At 43.6% G+C, this 23,343-nt stretch overlaps 1 protein-coding gene and 1 long non-coding RNA gene across 8 annotated transcripts in view; one reads left to right on the top strand and one right to left on the bottom strand.

Annotated features, from left to right (window-relative positions):
* Nucleotides 1-23,343, bottom strand: part of INTU (inturned planar cell polarity protein) — a 41,030-nt gene that overhangs the window by 5,860 nt on the left and 11,827 nt on the right. For all 6 annotated transcript variants that reach the window (XM_061570020.1, XM_061570017.1, XM_061570018.1 and 3 more), the window contains 10 exons: nt 21,403-21,488; nt 19,747-19,959; nt 12,203-12,321; nt 6,965-7,054; nt 6,370-6,447; nt 5,664-5,880; nt 4,596-4,649; nt 3,471-3,533; nt 2,332-2,544; nt 395-608 (listed from right to left, as the gene is read on the bottom strand). In XM_061570020.1, the coding sequence (XP_061426004.1) occupies nt 395-608; nt 2,332-2,544; nt 3,471-3,533; nt 4,596-4,649; nt 5,664-5,880; nt 6,370-6,447; nt 6,965-7,054; nt 12,203-12,321; nt 19,747-19,959; nt 21,403-21,488 (1,347 nt within the window). The remainder of the gene's footprint in view (nt 1-394; nt 609-2,331; nt 2,545-3,470; nt 3,534-4,595; nt 4,650-5,663; nt 5,881-6,369; nt 6,448-6,964; nt 7,055-12,202; nt 12,322-19,746; nt 19,960-21,402; nt 21,489-23,343) is intronic.
* LOC133353632 (uncharacterized) lies at nt 408-11,213 on the top strand. Of its 2 annotated transcripts, XR_009756419.1 has the most exons (5): nt 408-544; nt 2,328-2,519; nt 2,932-3,000; nt 3,602-3,671; nt 10,815-11,213. It is a non-coding gene; the product is annotated as an uncharacterized LOC133353632 (long non-coding RNA). The 2 variants fall into 2 exon arrangements; XR_009756418.1 differs by lacking the exon at nt 10,815-11,213 and having other exon boundaries at nt 3,602-5,282.

Here is a 23,343-nt window from a genome sequence, read left to right as displayed (position 1 = left end):
TATGATACATAATTGATTTTTGGTATAGACACCATTATGATCTGACCACATTTTTATTATGAAATTCTGACTTCCTGGTCTCATGACCTGAGGATGCTCGATGTAGGTCACAGCGAAATGTCGTATCTAAATGCTAAATTTGTTTGTGAGAATTATTCTTCAATTTACCGATGAGCTAAAACTGCAATAATTTGCGCGTTATACGCTTGCACATGTTACAATAAAAAACGTTTGGCTATGTCAGATCATTACGTGGCCTAACCCATAAACCAATTGAGCATTTTTTATATTTAGTTTGTTACATTGAGAAAATGCATGATTTTGCTGACTTGTTTTGGGTGCACATCTTCTTCTAATGGGGCCCGGTGAGGCTTCATGGCGGCGTGCGGCATACCGGTCGAGTGGCCCAAGAAGCAGTCGGCACAGGAGAGCTCGGGCAGTGGTGGTCGCTCGAGGTGCTCGCGGATTCGCGCCGGCACGGAGAGCGAGTCGAGCGCCAGCAGCGTAGCACGCGCCTCCTCCACGTAGCCGGGGTCGGGGCCAGGTGAGCCCACAGCACTTGCAGAACAGCCACCCGCCTCCAGCACCACGGACAGCAGGCAGGGACCCTGCGCGCAAACATGCGCACGCAGCGTAGCAGATGATGACAACAGCTGCCATTCGCCACCATGTGACGTCGCCACAGCGCTTGTGCCAGACTAGGTGCACTTGCAGGCCACGTGAAGTCTCGAAGGCTCACTGGCAGGTCCCAGGGTTAATCGACATGACTACACCATCTGTACAATACTGGTAGTGTGTACACAGACATGTACAGCCCTTTTGTCAATCCATTGCTGGATGAGGGTCGCTCCACGCCATCTGAGTCTTGGTGGCTCTTGACCATACTTCACTATACTCCTCAGTGTGGGTTAGTGAAGGCAGGGAACATAAACATTTTATATATGGTGGTGGTCCATACAAGTAGCATCCAGTCTCAACCTGCTTAGCTTTCAAGATCTGAGGAAATCGGGTGCATTCCAGGTGATTCAGTTCGAGGCTCAAGCAGTACATTCAGTGATTATTAATGAGTGTCACACAATCAAAGGCATTTTAGTGAGCGCGTATTTACAAGATAACTTTACAGACTTTTTCCTCTTTGCATCTGGTTTAGCTGAGCTGCTGTGTGTGCCTCTGGGTCATCCCCATAAACCCGGTCAACAAAAGAGCACGGCAAGTCGCCAAAACAACGTCACGTTCGCCACCGCGACCCACACTGGGCTGCCCTCATTACCCCGGCACGGCCCCGACGGGTGACTGATGGCATGGCCCTTTCTAAGTGGCAGGGTCAAGGGCTCAGTACAATTCATCAGCAGGGATCAATTCCAAGGGGGGAGGCACACGTTGGGAAGAGAGCATTTCTTTATTAATGCGTACAAAAGGCGCAGGCATTTGGATTAATCTGAATTTAGACTATTGCGTGTGAAAGCGCCCGTGTGTTAATTAATGCGCGTGCGGGTTAAGGCGGCCACAAAACTTTGGAGTGTTTTTTTGTTTGTTTTATTTCCTCGTCGTTTTCTTATTCCGTCTCTTAAAACTCAAGCACACAATGACATCATTTGTGCAGCTACATGCTATCCTGCTAAATATAATACAGTTTACCGAAAACATTTGCCTTGCTTGAGTGAGCCTGTAAACACTTGCTCCAACCCGCGCCCTGCCCCTGCCTATAAGCCTTCTTTACAGCCAAGTTTCATGACCACAGTGACTCTCTGTGTTTCCCATGCATCGCCCTTTATGGTGGTATAAAGGATTGATGGAGGAGCACCCGGAGTAACCACTAAGCCTCTTAATAACCATAAATAATGTGGAGGGCTGGCCGGGACAAGGGGAGGCAGCCACAGGAGAAAACTGGCCCATTCACCTCACATCAGGAGCAATCCATCACGTGCAATGTGCAAACAAGAAGCTGCTAACTTTGGGGCACGCTTAGGACCGCAGCTCTTTAATTGTATAATATCACAAAAAAATCGAGATGATGCTAACATTATGAGATAAGCACTGCCCAACGCCTGTTAAGAATACAGGGAAAAACTCTGATATATTCTTTTCTATGAGCATCAGTCAAAAAAGGTCATCCTTAGATTCGAAAAAAAATGCCAAAAAACGCAACACTCTATAAGATGATGCTAAAATTATTAGTATAATGAGGGATGCCAACTGTATAATACTTTTAATATGATAAACTACTTATCCAATTCTTCATTGGGAACACTTCACCATCTCATTTGTATTTCTTGCTTGCGATGCCTAATAATATCCCTTAATCGTGTCGTGGATGAGTCGGGCAGTTACCAGGCCGACGATGAGCAGGAAGTGCCGCGCGCCCTCTGGCGGCGAGTATCCCGTGGCGACGGCGGTACGTGGTTTCCGTGGGAACAGCTCACGCCACACAACGAGTTGCCCGGCCCTGGGGCTCCGCGTCAGCAGCAGCAGCCCATGCAGGCGGCAGTAGAGCGTGACGGCAGTGAGCTCCTCCCTCGGTAGGTGGTTCGCGACGAGGCAGCCCTACTTGCGGCAAAGGCACGCACGTCGCACACACACAGACCATAACCACAAGCACATGGCACCCACAGTGGCATAGCTGTAGAGTATGCAGGTGGTGCAACTGCGCCGAGAACTATGGGTCAGATGGGGCCCAGGCACTGGGCTATGAAGAAGGGAACATTTTACTTGGAGACCTCATTTCATTCCTTGCACCATGGCTCATTCCAAATAATCCCATGACCCGCAGGGCGTAGGGAGTTTTTAATTCAGCAGTGGGTTTACAAGAGTTGTGCAGCATGTGCATGTATTGTGTTCATATGGTCAGCAGGCTGTGTCGGGTAATTCCAAACGAGTGTCGCATCAGTGGCATGTATTCCTGTGTGACCGAAATTGCATTTTTTCCTCCAGGTGAGCCATTCCCAAGTGTTCCTCATCTGCCAAGTGCTCGTGTAACGGGTTCCGGAGACACTTGTAGAGGTAGCTTCTTTATTACAATACAACACTCCAACAGTCCAACTCTCCAACAGTCCAACTCTCCAACAGTCCTGATACTCTGTTACAGCCTAGGTACACAGCCTAGGTACACAGCCTAGATACTCTACTCTGGCTATGCTCTGGAACTCGCCCTCACAAGGTCGTAGAGTCGGGAGTTCCAGAGTCCCACCACTGGACTCTCACAGCATCCCAGGGTCTTCAGATGGCTGGTCGCGGGTCTTGGGTCTTGAGTTACAACTGGGCCCTGATCGTCCAGGGAGCTCTCCTTCTATGCCTGGTCCAACGAGGGGTGGGGCCGTGTGCGCCACCAGACATCCCACAGAGCACACACAGCCCCCCCCCGTTGGCGGCGCCAAGAGGCTTAAGCGTCTGGACCCGCCTGAGAACCCAACGCCTGGTGCCAAGAGGCTTAAGCGTCTTATGTCACTACATTTGTGATGGCTTGTGCTCACCTTGTAGAAGAGGCAGGAGCCCAAAATTGTGTACAGTCTCCGCATGGAATAATAATCTTCTGACTGAAAAAAAACACAGCAAATTGTTTACCCTCAAGCCAATAATTAATAATCCTGAATTTGTATTGCAGGACCTACACAGAAACCAGTAACGTGCAGACACAAGTACAGGTATTACAGCCTCAGCTGCTATAAACTGAGGTGAAATGTTCATTTCTGTTCTAAATCATGTTGCAGCATACTTCTACCCTCTCATCTGTCTTTCTACTTCCCCTCGTTGTAAACTCCATTCCAGTAATGAAAATTTATTGGCAAACCTCACAGTCAACCTCCTATCTATACTCTTTGGTTTTTTCGGTAAAGTCACGTAGGTAAAAAATAACATAAAATAAATGAAGACGGAAGTTTGTGTTGCCTCCGAAACGTCGTGATTTAATTTAGTTGTTTTCATTTCTTTTCTTTTATTTTTTACCGAAAAAACCAAAGAGTATGAATCCTTGCAGTCACGAAAGCTTCAAATCTAGAACCTCCTATCTGCGGAGGTTGCAATTTCTCGACTGCTGCCCCAGATATATGGAACTCCCTCCCTCTAAGGCATCCACACTGAAGACTCCTTCTTGAAGTCCAAGCTTAAGGCCTTCTTTTTATCTCTGCCTTTGACAAGTTGCATCTGTATTCAAACCTTCCCACCCATTCCCCACATGTCCACCTCATTTAATCTTCACCTAGTGTGTGTCCCCCACCTATATACAACACTAATCTAACTGTAGATACTGTCTAAATGCAATCATACGTGAAAACACAAAAAGGAGAGGGGGGAAAAAAAGCTACATTCAAGAATGAGAGGGATAGAGGTTGGGGTGCACTGGCGGGGATGGGGGTAGGGGAGAGAGGGGCAGGGGAGGGAGGGACAGAACGGGGGTCAGGGAAAAATGGGTGAGGACAGAGAGCAACACTGCGGCAAGCCCAGAACAAAGCAATTGGGGCCCAGCAAAAATAAAAATGAGAACCTTGCTATAGCCGGGCCAAAATGTATATATATGCATCGTGATGTTTTATAAATCACAGCTGTAATTGTGTAGCGCGAGTTGAGTCACTACAATTGTGTGAATCACATCATCTCACCAGCTCCTGAAAGTCTGCCGATTCCAGCTCACTCAATGTTGTGTCAATGTCGACCTGAATTGTGAGAAAAACAAAAATAGGTATTTTTATTTTTCTGACTTACTACCTGGAAGAGAGATAGCATTATAATACAATACAAATTAAATGCTGCATTCCAACAAGCAGCTTGCTGAATTTGTGGATTCATTCTCTGTATGCCTCAGATTTCAAATGTGTCAATCCGTGCTTTTATCTAAAAATGTATTGAGACTCAATGAGGATTTCTTGAATAAGTCGAGAATTATTATTTTCCTCATCACTTGCATCAGAATAATCATAATTTTAAATTCACAACAGAGGTATCAATGTACAACCTTCAAATTACATATTTACAGATGACGAATGTACTTTACAGGAGAACAAAAAAAGCATTGAGTTAGAATCCACTTGAGATCTTCATTTGACTTGTGGTTGTTGTTGTTGTTGTTGTTTGACTTGCATCCCACTGGGATTTTTGCACAGCGTTGGTGTACGGTGTTTTTTTTTCTGGAAGACTTTGCAGGTTTTTCCTGGATTTTTATGTTTGCGCATAGTCACTTTAAGATGTTTTCTTGTTCATGTTTTTGTTTTTTGTTTGTTGCGGTTGCACCCGATTCAAGAGCCGAATGGCTCACAGGGCTATACCATATAAATGAAACTGAAATTTCATACATATTTAATTTCCTTCCTGAAGATAGAAAAATCCTGAAAGCAGGGGTTGGGAACCTATGGAAACATGGGCTGGATATGGCCCATGACTAAAATCACTTGCAGACAAATGAGGCATATAACCACTTCGAAATAACCCACAACTAATATTTATCCATCACGTCAAGCACCTAATTGGATCCTAGAGGCGTGCTATTTTAGACACCGCGTTTATCATTTCATTGTGCTCGGTCACTCCTTTCAATGCAAGAGGCTTTTTGCAGTGACAAGTGGGACTAAAATGTATGCTAATGTGTGTCCTGCCAAGGTATTTAAGAGTCCTACTCTGCTCTCAGCAGTTGAAAGGTTTCCCTCCCCTGCCTTTAAGGGACACTGCCTTGCCTTTATGTCCTGCGGTAGCGGCAGCCAGGGAGCAGCAGGGAGGTTGTCGAGAAACTCCGCCCCGGAGCAGTGCGGGTGCAGCCCCACTGGACTGGGGGCTGCAGGAGCACCTGGCCCTGAGTGCGTGCAAAGTGACTCCGGCTCCAGGCAATGCTGGAAGAGCAGACTGAACAGCTGGTCCAGGTGGCCTGGCCCTTCTGTGCGCTGATTAAATGCCCTGGAAATAATAACAGGTTATTATATCAGTGGGGTGTCGCAAGTGGTTTGCAACAGGCGCTATGAACCCAAGCGAGTCCATTGAAGAGATTGAAGACAAAGAGGGTGATCTTGTAGTTACTAGGGAATGGATTGTGAACCAGTGGATGGATCTGAATTTTGGATGGATGTGCTCTGATTTAAGAGTGCATCTAATCAGTCTCGTCTTATGTTCAAAAAGTTCATATTAAGCTACAGTGTCCAGGAATATTCCTCCTTCAGAACAAACCCCCCATCTATTCCAAAGAGGGTCCATTTCCATGAATTTTGGTTTAAAATTTTCGTGACTGGAATAATATTAATTTGGAGGACCTTTTTACCAGCAGAACCAGTGTTATTTCCTTTTGGCATTTCAATAAACGCCTTTTCTTGTTTGTGTGCCTTTTATAATTCAAGTAATTAATTCAGGCGTGTCCTCCTTTGTTGAGAAGGCACACACAGGTATGCTTACTTGTGCAGGGATCCGTGGAGAAAGGACAGAAGCCGCGCCAGGTCTGATATCAGGTTCCTCAGTCGAGCCAAAGGCACCCTGGTGTTTGAGAAAACCAAGGGAGGTTATCATCAGTTGCCATCTCATGGTCACATTGGCATTCAACCTTTTACTGACGGCCAGGACAGCTCGCTCTGTAAAGTACTGGGCTCGTGATCACAAGGACACAGCAGAGTTCAAATCCTGGTCACGGTCTATTCAGGCTCTCTTTCGTCTCATCGAGGTCAGTAAAAGAAACACCACCTGGTTAGATCAAACCACTTGGTTGGAAGTCGGGGGGGGGTTACTGTGGCAAGACTGGTTTCTGACTGAGAAATGTGGAGATTGAGCATTTATTAAAGGATTCGTGTAAACTGTATTTGGAAGGTTCACATTAGCATATATTTGCAATACATTATAAACACTTAATTCTCAAATGTACAATTCGATGTATGTAATTAGAACATAAACACTTATTTAATCTTTGGATTATTAAATGCCTAACACCTTCCTGTCTAAGGTGTTACTAAGTGAAATATCTGGTCTTCGGCCATTGCACTAAGTGGGGAATTCTAACCTATCAGCAGGCAGTCCAAGAAGAAGCAGACCATCGCCCTCCCTCCAGTAGGCGACATGAACCAGGCGGCCTTCAATTACCATGCTGGAACTGTGAAAACAGGGGAGGCACATGGACAGAGATGGCAAAGTTCATCAACAGTTCTCTAACTGCCTACTGATGTGTGTCATGTTTTCCGGCCATGCTTTATTAACTGCACACGGCAGTTGTGGAAAACAGCATGCTCTTGAGAAAATAACAGCCCTAAAATCTTACCTGTGTGGCTGTACCTTTTGTTAAAAAACTGTAAACAGAGAATGGGCAAATTATTCTGACCGATTGTAAATGTACGCTTAACAATCTGTAAAATACCAGTAGAATACTGCATAGATTCAGAGGTTGTGCTGATGTGTCTTTGGGTGTTGACACATTGTCGAGCATGGAAGCTTATTCAATTCAGTTCCTGAAGAAGCTGTCAGCATATGGAGCAACATGTTGTACGGTTGGCTACGTGCAGTGCGAAAGAAGTTAAACATACATACATACGAACAAACAACGTAGTACAACCGTAAAAACATATTTAAAAGCTACATTAGCAGTATTTTTCACAGTTTCAAGCTTTCTGTCTGCACTAATAGTTGAGACCACAAAAAACAGCGGACTTGTACCTTGGATCCTGATTAAAACAAGACAATTAAACTCCCTCATTCTTAAATTACCCTTAAGCCCTTTAATGCAATTGATTGGAGGATTACAAGCTCTGAAGATTAGCAATGTGATGCTTACAGCCCACAAGACCTTACTTATAAAATAAAGTGCCAGTGTATGGAGCCAGGATTATGGGCACTTGCCCTCATTTCATTCCCTGAGCACGGCTCATTCCACGAGTCTCCTAGCAGTCATCCGTGACATGTTGCTAAAAATCAAGGCATCGGGGATTTGGCTGGCTGGCTTCAAGGACTAACACTGTGTGAGAGCACTGAACCAGCACTGCTGAGATCCTAGGTTTAGATCCACGCTTGGAATCCGTGTATAAGCCGAGTTCGAAAATACAGCAAAAGTTGATGGTTTTAAACCAGCAACCAATGATTGCACACGTAAACAAAAAATGCCTAATATATTATCGTGTATTTATTTTTCATATTTCAGCTCTTAGGACAAGCTATTTTGGTTTGATTGTCAGGCAATTAACAACTCTTGAGCAGGGCATGCGAGACAGTGCACCATTTAGAGTGCATAGACAGTCCTATTAAAGTGGCTTCAGAAGTAGATCTGTGACGTCTTCTTTCAGCGATATTTTATTACGCAACATGGTAAACTTCTAACTGTGATACTTCCCAACGAAAATGTCTTGCACTTGTTCCATTAGCACAAGTGGGAACATCATTGGCCAATTTTTTTTTAAACAATCCCAGCATAAGGCGCCTTATAATACTGCTCAATGGTGTCGACACTTTGCATGTATAACGCATATGTGTGCAATCAGGAATTAATTTCTCAACGAAAATATTCTGGGTCACTTGTTAGACTAAAGCGGACATGCGAACAGTAGCCACAGTCGCAGAGCGACAATTACATTGGATGTTGTTTGCCGGGGACAGAAATACTTTTTGGGCCAGCGACCTGGGCAGAACGATATAAAATGAGCCCTGCATGTAATGATAATGGTCACAAAACACTCAAGCGGGCAAGGTCAGGGACAGAGGTCGCAACCGGGTACCCGATACCCGTACCGTACCCGATACCCGGCTACCCGTACCCGGCCGGGTACGGGTACCCGTTTGCGACCCTGGTGCGGTCGGGTACGGGTAGGCCGTGAGTCACTGGTGAGTAACTGTCACTCATTTCCCAACGTCTTGTCTCGTCTCACAATTCAAGTTCCTAGAATCAACCCACCCACGCCTGCAACATGGCTTCATCCCAGAGGTCACAATCAGGTACCCGATACCCGTACCCTACCCGTACCCGGCCGGGTACGGGTATGGGTACCCGTTTGCGACCCTGGTGCGGCCGGGTACGAGTACGGGTAAGGTATCAAAACCCATTTGCGACCTCTGGTCAGGGATCAGGGACTGACATGGGACCAGCGACCGATCGAGCACGGCGATACTGGAAGTGACAGTTGCACTAATCCTCGAGGTGAATCAAAGTGGACAGATGTCCGGTGGAAAGCTTTTTAACATACACCACTGAAGGACAAAACCACCTGTCTCTTTGCGATAAAGGGCTCTCGGTAAAACACGTCAAGCATAGGACATGGCGGGTTGGCCTTGATGTTTGGTAGAGGATATGTGCACTTATTGTATCAATGTAAAGGAAAAAAACATCTGCAAAAACACTAATTCACTATATGTTGGTCAAGTGAGCTGTTAGGATAAACCTGTTTTCAAATTAAATATTTTGAATTAATAAAACAGTGATTGTATGAATGAAAAAACAATTCAGGAATGTAGCCAATGGAAACCAGTTTTAATGAGGAAAATGTTAATGTAATGGAAAACAGGATTCCAAATTACTACACGGTTATAAAACAGTTCTTGCCACTGAATGGCATAATTAGTTTAAGACTTAAAGGAATGTATTTTTGCAGACATATGCAACAAGTACCATGGGCCAATCTAATGCACAAAACATATTTGTTATTAAATAGTTTGTTAAACATTGGTTTAGCATGTGTAAAGACGCCATTATAACGTTAAGCTGAAAAGAGATATTTGAAAAAAATCATGACCGTGATATACTTTAATACCAGTAAATGAATACTCACTAAATAATACAGACTTCTGTGTGAAAGCTTAGCACACCGCCTAATCCCCGGCTCAGCAGGCGCATTTTCTTTTCACCAATGAGGCAAAGTCCCGCTGCTGGCATTTTCACACTGAATAATGCTAATGCTGGCGGCGCAGAGAAAGGGAAATATAAAGAGACTCTCTTTCTAGCACAAAGCATCTGTAACTGGCAGCACTGCATTAGTCCAAGAGGATTAAAAATCAAGGCATGCCACACCAGAAATCGGCAACAACCGCCTTTCAGTTCCCCGCGCATTGGAATTCAGGAGAAGGCATCGTTCATGGCTGCATTACAGAAGCCACAAGATAGCGTTGCACGGTAAATGCTGTTTCACTTAAATATAAACATAAGCCCTGAAAGTGACACGTTTGTTCACTGTAAAATTGAGCGCTGCATTATGTAAGCTTAACTTCCAATTTGATGCTAAGCTCATATTCATTAATGAAATAGCAGCAGGCTACACTTGATGGTGCAGTAAAACTTTTGCGCACATTGTGGCAATGCATAAAAGGGGCTCACAAAACTTGAATGAATCAAGGCTGCTGCATAAATCTAGTGTGGTATTTAAAAAATGTTTACTCAAGTCTCCTGAATGGATCTGCAGTGTTGCTTGTAAGCAAAGCAAAAGACATCCCACATCTTAGGGGTTTTTTGACACAAGTTCTGTTGAAACATTCTGCATATTACTATTCTACATCTTTGATAAGTTGCATTGCATTAATTCAACTGAATTACTACTATAATAGCCCAGAAATGTGTCGCTTCAAATATGACGTTTCTTTACAGAAAGTGACGGTAAAAAATTAATATACGCAGCATAGTGCTACACCCGTACGTGACGCCACTGCAAAAGAAACCCCCCCCCCCCCGTCATTACTATCATAAGCAAGACATTTTTTTACGCAAATTCGCTTTCAATTCGACGTTTCTTTATTTAAAGTTAATCAAGTAATTAATTCTACGCAGCAACAAAGTGTATTTGGTGTCTTTATTTATTTCTTCAGCACTTGAAACAAAAGGTAAGTCTAATTTTTGCTTCTAAATTATGATACATTTTTTACATTTCTCTGTGATTTTCCAGACATTGTATCGAATTCAAATTGATTACAACCCCAGCGAGCGAAAGCAGAAGAAAATAAAGTATGAGAGCACTAATTTTGAACTAATTGAAGGTGAGTTAAATGCAGTGCTACAGTGACATGAAGTGAGGTGTTTTATGACATAGTTTTGTGCAAGAATCACTGCCATTAAGACAGTACAAGAGATTCACACAAAATATTGTATACCGAGGTTTCATTTTTTAAGTTCAGAAAAATGTATTTACGTGCAACAGTTCCTAAAAAAATGTACAATCACACGAGAAAACATAAATGTACATCTTTAATATTACAGCTTCCGTCCTAGGATGGGCAAAAGGCTAGTTATAATAATAATATCCAACCACCTCCAGCCACTGCATGACACATAGCTAATAAATGTGTGTCAACACAATTTGCCTCTGTTTGCGCAAGTAATGCAAAATGCAAGTGTGAAATCAAACCAAACTTTGATTCTAGCTGGAAAAATAAATTAGGTCCTTAATGTATAAGTCTCTGAACTAAGACACCATGTTGAAGTGAATATCATCAGCTAGGAGCCCACACTGCCAATGTGCCTTATAAACTATGCATTTGCTTTTCCAGCAGTCATTCCCCAAGTTCGCAGCTAAAAACATGTGGAGCTATACGAGCTTTGAAGACCCAATACCATTGTCACAAACAAGACCGGGTCCTGTTTTACTGGCAAGTGTGTTATCTCGAAAGGCTGCTTAGAACAACCGAAGACAAAGGTGGGAGTCATCGGTGCATCTAGGCCACTCAAAAATAAAGAGCCATCACGATGGGGGTAATCGGTGTGTCTGAGCCATTCAAAACATAATACACATCACAGCACTCGAGGTCCAGATGACCTCTCTTCCCCGCACTCTAAGTGACCCCTAATTTTTGTTCAACATTTTTGTTTTCTCACATATAACTCTCCAATTGTGTGATGATGTTATCAGCATCATGGCATGAGACAAATGAATATCGATTAGAAACGTTGAAGCTAACAGTGGGTACTTCACTCCTCTTACTCCTGTGTGAGAACGGCATCGGAAGATGATGTCACGGAACATCTGATATCACACAAATGGTCTCTTATCCACACTGGGCACACAGCATTTAATTTCCAGCAAAGATTTCTCGTTACACGCCAATCAAACTAAAATAAGCATTGGGGATGGAATACACCACATTCAGTGAACAGCCAAAATTTATGCAATTAATATTTTGTGCAGTCAATCGTGACTGGGTGAAGACTATACGACTCACTGGACTTGAGAATCTGGTTTAATAACAGGCAGCTGAAACCCAAGTCCAAACCAAAGATCTAAGTGTGCTGACCCCTGAGCCACGCAGTGATCTGTCACAACCCCTGCTGAGTAGTCACCTGCGGACAGAGTCGCCTGTGACTCGGGGCAGCATGTCACTCAGCGTAAGGAAGATGCCTCGAACCGCCCTGAGTCTCGCCGCCGGTCCCCTCCGTGGAAACGAGTAGATGATGTCCTCCTGCACAAAGCACGAGCAGTGGCACAGCACGCACCCAGCACATGCTGGTACATCACGAGAACATGTGGAGGAAAGCACTCTCTCTCCTCTTCCATAATTCGTCACATGGCAACAGATGATGGGACTGGACAAACCTCTTGCATTTCTTTCTCTGGTCATGGCAATCATTTCATCTAGGCCTACAGTTTTCTCTTTCAAGTCCTCATTTATGCCGTCATTCCAGATTTTGTTAGGACGGCCTTGAGCAGGAGTTGTGGTAAAACTTGATTTAAAACCAGCTGTAAGGTCATTGGGACTAAAAGGATCTTGCCTATGACCAAATCACTCTGAATGTACCCAATTTTGCAGATAGGCACTTTATTTATCAGATGTATTAATACCTTTAGAAAATCCATAACACCTGTGACACGTCTTGATTGTTTGTTCACGATTCCTAGATTTCGTACAAAACTTGGTGTAAAAGCTTTTTTATGCAGCTGCTCTAAAGTTTTGGAACCAACTTGTCTCTTCTCTGGAGATTATCACTCTGCCATCTTTGTCCTCTTTTCAAAAGACATTATTGAGGTCAAAATAATACAAATGCGAATGTACAAAATTGTTTTGCAAGATCATTTGGTTTAAATTACTTTATTTATATTTATAATTTAATATTTTATATTGTATGTATCAACTCTTGCTGCCGTGTCCATCTGCTGGTCGAGTCACCCTTGAAAAAGAGCAGTAGAGCTCAATGGGTAATTTATTCGGATATTAAACGTATGATTCTGTATTCGCTACTCCCACGTCTTTGGTGTCGCTATTATGTCCTCCAAACGTCTTCCGCTATTTCAATTCAACTTTTATTTGTAACACAGAAAATTGAATTTAGCCAGTTACCCAGCAAGTTTCAGTGGCAAAAGGCCCACAGCCAATAACAACAGAGTTATTGTTGGGTTGCAGAGGAGCCCAACTAGCAGCCAGCCAATAAACTTGAGGCATGAATTATTTTTGATAGTAGTATGATGCGTTCTGTGTAATTGGTTCATGTAAGCCCTGCAGCCACTAGAGCCTCTAATTCACTTTAATGGTAAAACATAACCTATCCTTGAATTGAATAGTTACCCAGAATTATCACAATTCATTCAATCACAAGGGGGATTAATCATTACATGCTGGAAACTATGGCATACACTCAAAAATACAAATTGATGAACATCCAAATGCAGGACCATCTTGAAAAAACACAAGATTCAGTGAGGCTTTCCTGAATAAATGCGTGATTATTACATAAAACAATACTTAGAGCAAATGAAATAATTAACTTAGGATCAGGAGATAACCAATTAAAACAATACATTTCTGGATGTGACACAGTAAATATTTCATACCACAGTTGATGTTTGTGTATTTCTGCTTATGCAACAATGTATATTTTAAGTGAACCATTAACATTACACAAGCTGCACCTTTTGCAATGAACAAAGATGCATTTCGTATTTCAACGACTAGGGGACTGGTGCTGAAAGTCTGTGCCCTCTTCTAGAATTGTAAGAATTTGAAAAAAGCCCTACGGGGGATAACAGCACAAGTGCAAAGCTAACCCCTGCTGCCCGGCACAAAGGGCTCCACGCAGCACAAAGGGCTCCACGCAGCACAAACAGCGCCCCGAGGCAATTAGCACTGGAGAGCCTGGCCCTACGCCGCTCCGAGCACAAGCGCTTTCATAACCCAGCCCAGGAGCCTTCCACCACCACCACCACCACCGAGGCTCGCCTCTTGAAGCACTATGCTGAGAGGTTCCTGAGAACTCGACGGCCCATTTTACTTTGCACGGTTTCAAACACCCATCGAAGTTTAGGCTTCAACAAAACATAAATAAAAGAGTTACTCCCTTTTCCCATCCTAAACAGCACCCGTTGCCTCACTCCCCCCATCAACCCAATAACGGCGCTCCGGCCCACACACCTACTCGGCCGATCGCGCCACTGCCGCAGCCCACCCAGAGCTGCCTCGCCATAAAGAAAAGTGGGAGGAGAAAGGAGAGCACACAAGGGGCATACACGAACGGCAAATAATACAGAGCAAGGCGCACGCTGATGAGACGGAGCCTTTCAGCAGTCACGCAACCAGCCACCGACAGCCCGGCAAGGAGAAATGCATTCACCGCTCCCAGTCTGATCCCATCAAACGACACAGAGCAAGACGAGTGATGTCGCAACAGTTGACAATTGAACAGACAAGCACACAGCTTTGCTAGGTGGCATTGTCACTCAAGGCATGGATATCATTCTTGTACAACACGTGCACACTTGCAATGTTAGCAGGACCATAGCATGATTGGTAAGGTCCCTGGTGCATGAAATGAAATGGGGCATCTGTCCAATATCCCCATTCTGTGTAGCCCGGTGCCTGAGCCCTGTGGTTTTTGAGCCCTGGTGCAATTACAGACTCCTGCACACTCCATGGCTCTACCACTGAATGGTAGTTTATTTCAGATGAATCTCCAAGTAAATTGGGTCCTTGGGCAAATATAATGAGTCCCATCAACACATATGCGCTGCTTATGAAAAACATTAGAAAATGAGCTCCAAGATGTGACAAAGGTATCCTGGGCACTGCCACGCATGAAGGCTGGCAGAGGCAGGCTCACCCATGGAAACGTGGCCGCAGTAACAGGACTCGCATGTAAGTGCACATGTTTCCCATGGAGGTCCAATTGAAGAAAACACGGTGAGCGTTTCAAAAGCAAACATGTCGGCATTCACGGAGCAGACGATATACACACAGACACGGATGAATCGTTTTTTTGAAGCTCAAAGAATCGGAGCCGCCGTAAAAGCTTTTTGTTATCAGTAGTGGTTTCTAGGTAACCCAAACACCTGCTTGTTTACTCTGCAATCATCATTTAAAAATGCAAGTGAACTATCAAGCCAAGTGTGTTTAGCCAAAACATGTCAACGACTCGGGGGCGTGCGTCCTCGCCAATGTAAAAGTGGGAATTCGCCCTGTATTGACTGCAGGATTTACACTGCTGAAAGAAACAATGATCGCGACACATATCGGCAAACACAGCCCGCTTCGCTCTCCATGTGCCATTGTGCCGGCGTGGCATCGCTACCGCCGCAGCATACAAAAAGCCGGAGCAATGCGCTCCAAGTCTCGTCCGTCTTGGTAGAGAATCACATTTACGTCAGGCGCTCTTGTTTGGACGTGGGACAAACGACCGAATGAACTTTGCGCGGCTTGACGGCGATAAGTGAGCCGTGCGTGCTGGCGCTCTGCGGCTCTGCACGGTTGCACCACAGAGGTTTAAATTAAAGGCAACCCTCGTCTTACGTTCAGACAACAAAAACTAAAAATCGCCGTGTACGTGTTTTTACCGCCTGCCACTAAGCAACGGGTAATGTAGGTTATTGGCCTCATAGTGCCTTCATCAAACATATATCAATCAGTCCAGCTGTCCAATAGGCTTTCAGATTGTACTGGCTGTTGTTTGGCAAAAGTTGTCCGAGGTTTCGCTCCACGTGTTGAGAGCCTCTTCAGGTCTTGAAGAAACTCCCAAGACGTGAAGCGAATTGTCAGACATCTTGCCGAACAACACACGGTAAAAACAGAAAACACATCGGAGAGCTGTATAGAACAAGCACAAAAACCAACGTTATATCGGTCTATATCCCCATGTCAAAATATAGACTGAATTGCTCAATTTAACCGACTGCAGCATATGCTGATAATGAACAGGGTGTGAAGAGGTTCGTAGACTGAGCTGCAGTTCCCGTGAGTCACATTCAAATCCTGGCCAAGCACCCAACTCCAAAAATGTTATCTGAACATAGCCAGGGCATCTTCGAGGTGAAGTTTGGTGAATCACACACATGTTGTATAACTCCATTGACATGGTCATCAAGGTGCAATATACCCTGTCTTGCCAGGAGAAGGCAGTAGGAAAATACGTGGACTAATCTCGATCGGTATGGGATAGAGTATTGCCCACTCACACACATAGGTTTTCTCCGGGTGCTCCGGTTTCCTCCCACATGTAAACACTCATTAATTTGCTTAAAAATAATTCCATAAATCAGTGTTTGGCTTCAGGTGGGAGTAAACTAGAGAGCTAAGCAAAAACAAAGGCATACTTCTCAAAGCTCTGCATAAATATTATCAATTCACTTGCAGTACTGACATCTCATACATGCCAACCATTAATGATCTAAGCCAGGGGTCCTCAAACTTTTTAAACAGGGGGGCAGTTCACTGTCCCTCAGACCGTTGGAGGGCCGGACTATAGTTTAAAAAATCTAAGAACAAATTCCTATGCACACTGCATATATCTTATTTTGAAGTGAAGAAACAAAACGGGAACAAATACAATATTTAAAATGAAGAACAAGTAAAGTTAAATCAACAAACTTGCCAGTATTTCAATGGGAACTATGGGCCTGCTTTTGGCTAATGAGATGGTCAATGTCCGGTTACATATTTGTCACTGCTAGTCGTAACAAGTGATGCAAGTGTGCATCCGTTAGTCTAGATCTGGTTGGAGATTTCAAATGTTTCATTCTGGAAAAAGTCTGTTCACAGACATAAGTGCTGCCAAAGATGGTTGCCATTTTGAGTGCATGGTTCCTGAGATGAGGATATGTCTCAGAGGGGAGAAATGCATAGAAATTATGAAGGCTGCTTGACTTGAATGCGTCTTTCAGAGTCACAATTCTGCAGTTCAGCCAGTTCCATTTGGTAAGTTGTATCCACATTTTCAATGTCAATAGAAAATGGGTTACGGAAAAGCTGTATGTCCTGTTCATGGAGATGAAGCTCTTTAAATCTAAATTGGAACTCCTTTTGCAATTTTTCCAGTGAATCCACACATGTTTTGTTTGGGAATGCAACCAATGGTTTTTCCGCTAACAGATTTTGAGTTGTGGGGAGATGGCAGAAGTTTTCCTCCTTCACTTGTTTGATGAGGAGGCCTAATTTTACTTCAAATGCTTTGACATGTGATTGCATATCACAGATGAGCTTCCCCTTTCCTTGAAGTTGCACATTGAAACTGTTGAGTAGCTCTGTTACATCTGTCAGAAAGGCAAGGTGCCATTTCCATTCTGCATCATTGAGCTCTGGTACTTCTTTGTTTTTTGAAAACAGAAAAGCTGTAATCTGTGGAAGTAAGTCATAGAAACGTTTCAAAACTCTCCCTCGACTCAGCCAACGGACTTCTGTGTGGTACAAAACATCTTCATAGTCAACATTTAGCTCAGACAGAAATTCCTGAAATTGTCTGTGGTTTAGTGCATGAGCTCTAATGAAGTTAACAGAGTCCCACTTCAGTGATTTACTACACAGCACTTGTTGGTGGATGAGGCAGTGTATGGCTATTGGATGAGAATGGTTATGTTTGTCCATCTCTTGGTTAATGCGAGCAATTACTCCTTTCTTAGACCCCACCATGCTAGGAGCACCATCAGTTATCACACTGGCTAGTTTAGCCCAGTTCAACTCCAAACCATTCACAGTTTGGCAAACCTTTTCATAGATATCCTCTCCTGTAGTTGTTCCTTTAATGCTTTGCAATGCAGCAAGCTCTTCTGTGACTTCGAAATAGTCATTCGTCCCACGAATAAAAATGAGAAGTTGTGCAGAATCACGAACATCATTGCTTTCGTCGAGTGCCAAGGAAAAATAGGAAAGTTTTTGTGTGGAGTTTTGCAAATGCTGATGCAAATTGTCTCCCATTTCTTCAATCCTCCGTGTAATTGTAGGTCCTGAAAGACTCACTGTACTAAATAAATCGGCCTTCTCTGGACACATCTCTTTGGCAACAGAAAGAAGGCATTCTTTAACAAATTCTCCCTCCACAAATGGTCTGTCCAGTGCACGCTATTAGCTTGGCAACTTGAAAACTTGCTCGCAGTGATGAAATATTTAGCTGCTTCTGCTTCACAAAAGTATTTTGCTGAGTTGTTAATGTATTTTTCAGTTTTAATATTTTATCTTTTCTCACTTCTCCGACCAAACAATCATAATTATCTTTATGTTGAGTTTCATAGTGTCGACGTAAATTGTATTCTTTGAACACAGACACTATATACTGGCATATCAGACACACAGCTCTTTCCTTGTACTGCATGAAAAAGTAATCATAAGTCCACTGTTCTTTGAATATCCTACACTCAGAGTCAATTTTTCTCTTTCTTGACATCATTGTTTCCTAGGGAGTCAAAATTGCTATTAGTAAAATACCAATATATATACAGCGCTACAAAAAAATATACCAGCAATAACTTTGCCCACACAGAGACATACAGACTGCACTGCCCATCAATGCAGTCTGATTGGGGGAACTCCGCTTTTACCCCAGGCTCACACTGGTGCGGGTGCCATTAAAAAGTTAATTACACCTGCAGTTTTGTTCACAGATCGCAGTGCGATCTGTGAACTCGCATAGGAATCTGATCGCATGGGGGAGAAGACCCATGCGATCCGATTCCACTGCAGGAAAAAAGAAGGCACATGTGCCTTTTTTCTTCCGAATCTAATGCAAGTTCAGCCATACAAGCATATGGCTGAACTCGCACTGCTCAGATATCGCAACAGTATGAACCGGGGCTTACACAACATACAACATATAACCTCATACAACTGAATAGCAATCAGAATATAAATGCAATTACTGTCATTTAAATTGGGTTTCCTACTCCTCGGCTGTCTGTCACTGACCAGCACGGGAAAACAGCAGGCAGCCCCTCCAGAGATCAGAGATCACTCTGTTATTACCCCTCTATCATTTACTCAGCACACAGGAATATCACTGGGAGTGGAACCGAGGGGCAAGTGAGGGAGCTGAGGGAGGGAGAGCCAGTCAAGCGCAGCCAGGGGAGGGCTGGCAGCCTTAGGCCTGGGGGGCAAGTCCAGTCAATTGGCCCATTGAACCATTCACCAGCGCAGCCCAATGAGTGCCCACCGCCGCAGCTCAATCAGTGCCCACCGCCGCAGCTCAATCAGTGCTCACCAGCGCAGCCCAATTAGTGCTCACCAGCGCAGCCTAATTAGTGCTCACAAGCGCAGCCCAATTAGTGACCATGGGCCGGATAAATGCCCTCAGTGGGCCGCATGTGGCCCGCGGGCCGTAGTTTGAGGACCCCTGATCTAAGCGGTTAGCTGCCACGGTTTGAAACTTTCACTGCATACTGATTTTCTAAGCTAATCATGCCACTTCATAAAATATTTAACAAAAAGACTAAATTGATGCGATTTTTTTTTTTAATCGGCGTGTGGTAAAATTATTTAAAAGTCGGGAGCATAAACCATTTAAATCGCTACCGCACAGCCCGGCGGGGTTTGTGAATTTCACAAATTTGCGTGATCATCCAAACCTGACCTGCAAAAGCGGCGTATTACAAGCATGCGTCACCACGAATCAGCCAGTGATAGAAAAAAAGGCCTGACCTCCTCGCAGGCGGACTCGGAGTCGAGACGCAGGCTGAGGTACATGGCGGAATGGGGGTGCGAGGAGAGGCGAGCGTGCAGGTCGGCCGTGTCCTCCCCGCTCAACAGCCTCACAAGGCCCGAGTGGGAGTAGACGGCGCTACTCTCCTCATCACCCTCCGCTCTACCGCGGCCGGCGCTCGCACCTCCCTCCACCTCCATTGTCAGCCTTACCTGCACAAACAATGGACATTCTCCTTCCTCTGGTGTACGCGCACATGGCTGAGCCAGGCCACAGTGTTATCGTGCGCAGTGATTAGCTCTCAGGAATGAACGAATCGATAAATGAAAACACCACGGACATTGATGCAAAGGTCTTGTGTCTATGCGGAAGGCGATTAACTTCACTGGTGGATGTAAGAAGATAAGATATTTACGAAATAAATCAACAAAAGTGATGACAACACAGTAGCCTATTAATACATTTGTATTTTTGTGACAATAATCTTTATAAATATGACATACAATACAAGTGCAGTGATGTTTAATATCAGTATCACACATTTAGTGGTTTGTTTTGAAAATGGGACAAAGAAGACAGATTATAGGTGCAATAGTATATTTTGGAGTACAGTATTTTAAAACATCACTGCAAGTAGTGCTTGTCAGAACAAAATGATCTTGAGTGCCACTTCTTAAAAGTGGAAGATGTACTCAATATCCACAATAGAAAATGATATTTGGCTGGCACATGATGTGCGGTAAAACTTCATCCTACGTCTTTCAATGCATCACTTAAGCCATCGCCCAATGTAATCGGACGGCATGCGAAACTGCCAATTAACATCACAAAGCACCGCAAACGTGACAGTCTTTCAGGAATCCAGCATTCAGCTTGACATGCTGCTTCAGGCATGAGTGGGGAAACACAAGAGAAGGCCTTTTTAGTCCCAGTTCAAAAAAATACATAATGCAGAAGGCGACAAGCCTGGCGTGTACACAGCACTGGAAGACTTGTAATTTTACACAACATCACAAGCTGAAAATTCATTCTGCTAATGGGCCTATGTGCTTCAGCAACTTACAAGTATTTGCGTAGATGTACGAAGCATTTATATGTATTACAAGAGCTCATCAGCATTCAAGCCTTAGTTAAGGAATATGTGGTGTCATTTTTATCAATGTTTAGTACAGTGCACTCAGCTGCAAAGGAGCAGGATGGAAACTTCAATGTATCGTGCAAGCATGGTCATATCTCCTATTAGCATTTAGCAAACATATAAATGACAATTAGAATGAATAGATTTGGTACTCGTGCAATTATTTTCCCACAAGGTTATCACGAAGGAGCCATGTTTAAGAGATGGGTAGAGCCTACTAATAGGGGGCAGTGTTGCTACATAATTTTACCCAATTAGTTAATTTACAAGCAATTTTCAAAGATGGAAAATTTGGACCGTGACGTGACAATGACGAACGTGGCTTTTGTAACTTAGCCTAAATACACATGTTGTATGTACGTATGTTGAACGTCTTTCGTACGTAGCCAACCATGCTAATCGGAGGGTGAACGACAACAAACTGAACACAAACAGCAGTTCTAAAGAAATCAGAGCAGTAAGTATCAAACAAGGAAGGATGGGTGGAAAATCGGGTGATGACTACAGCTGACGATACCTTCATGGGGCCGGGGATGCAGGAAAGGACCCTCTCAATGTTCTCGGTCGTCACATCAACATCATTCACCGCCACCAGAGAGTCGCCTATGCCGCCAACACCGCAAGTGCACAGCACAGAGAGACATGGGAATGTTCAGCAATGTTAATGCCCATCACCATTAATGGAAACTGATTGTGATACTACGTGGGTTTTAGTGTTTTTTTGTGGTTGTTCATCATGCTGAACAATACGCAGTACAATTCAAAAACACATCAGAGAGCTATAAATGTAACGCTCCCTCGATATTCACACTCACTAGCCTCTTGCTGAAGTTTATGAAATGATGTATGGCTACCCCAGAAAACATGTTGATTCCAAACAGGCAAAAGCAGGGTTGTGGTTAAAAACAGTATTTTACAATTTTTACAGACAGCAATCACTTCAATACTGGAAGAAGGCTACCCCATGGCATGTCAGTTATGAGAGTTGTTTGGTCATACTTCCCCATGCTGGCCAGTGCATTTTATCCATTGTTGGGATTGGAACCCAGGTCCCTGGGTTCATGCGCTAACCACTCTGCCATTTAAGATTATAGTTCGTACAAATACACTTGACAGGCTATTTTCACTTCGTATGGCTGCAATCACTCATATGTTCCATTTTTCAAAGCAATTTTGTGAAAGCCATGAAGTTCTCCCAAGCCTTGAAAATAGGTCATACTTTGACACCATGTTGTGAGCTTTACTTGGGTAATGGTAGCAGATGTCTGCATTCGAACATGATGCAGCCTGCAGAGAAACTAATAACTGTGCTGTTTTTCTAAAAACATTCTCTGTAATGTCTTTGCCAGGAAACGCCAACCACTGTAAAATTCATAATGCTTTATCACTCTGTTGGAACATTCTGTTCGAATGATCCTAAGTCTGGCATGAACACTAAAACAAAACACATTATTTGAGTTTTCACAGTTGTATTGCTTTCCAACACCGAGGCATTTTTCATCAAACCCAAAACCCCAGGTCTCTCTTGCAGAATAAACGTTTGTTTCCATGGGCTCTTAGTTGGTTCAAGTTCAAGTTCATTTATTAGGTATAGCCCTGTGAGCCATTCAGCTCTTGAATCGGGTGCAACCGCAACAAACAAAAAACAAAAACATGAACAAAAAAACATCTTAAAGTGAATATGTGACTAAGTGCAAACAGAAAATCCAAGAAAAGACAGCAAAAATATTGCAGAAAAAACACCGTACACCAACGCTGTGTGCAAAAATCCCAGTGGGATGCAAGTCAAACAACAACAACAACCACAAGACAACTTAGATTAAGGCCATCAGTCTAACTCTGTACTACAACAACACAAACATGGCTAAACCAATACACTTTTCGAAATCACCAAAATAAAGCCATGAAGGCAATGAAAAAGCAATCATAGGAACTGACGGAATTTTCACAATAAATGGCATAAACAACATGTACTACCAAAACCCTGCAGCCATAGCTGGCTGCATGAGTCACTCTGTTGGAACATTCTGTTCGAATGATCCTAAGTCTGGCATGAACACTAAAACAAAACACATTATTTGAGTTTTCACAGTTGTATTGTTAATAGAGTTCACCGAAATATATATATTTTTTAAAACAACTATACAAAATGACACTGACATGGATGTAATCTTTAGCTCAACACACATATACCAACTTTGCTAAAAATCAGGTTTCAAGTATTTATCGTGAAACTATGCAATGAATACACATGCGAAAGGCATGATGCACTTTATCAGGCTGCTTGAAACTAGAGAAGTAACAATTAGTTAGTTCATCGATATTGGCTACTCTTTGTGGTCAAATACTCTTTAAATATGGCAGCCACCTGTCCCCTGATGGCAGGAAACCACCAATATTCCATGATGCAGCTGATGATGCCGATGACATCACCAAGCCTCACCTATCACCTCCCATC

The sequence above is a fragment of the Lethenteron reissneri genome, chromosome 44, assembly GCF_015708825.2.
Source record: "Lethenteron reissneri isolate LAM-NWPU_2019-01 chromosome 44, ASM1570882v1, whole genome shotgun sequence".
NCBI lineage: Eukaryota > Metazoa > Chordata > Hyperoartia > Petromyzontiformes > Petromyzontidae > Lethenteron > Lethenteron reissneri.
The sequence above is the reverse complement of the archived record's forward strand: the minus strand, read 5'-3'. Positions and strand labels throughout refer to the sequence as shown.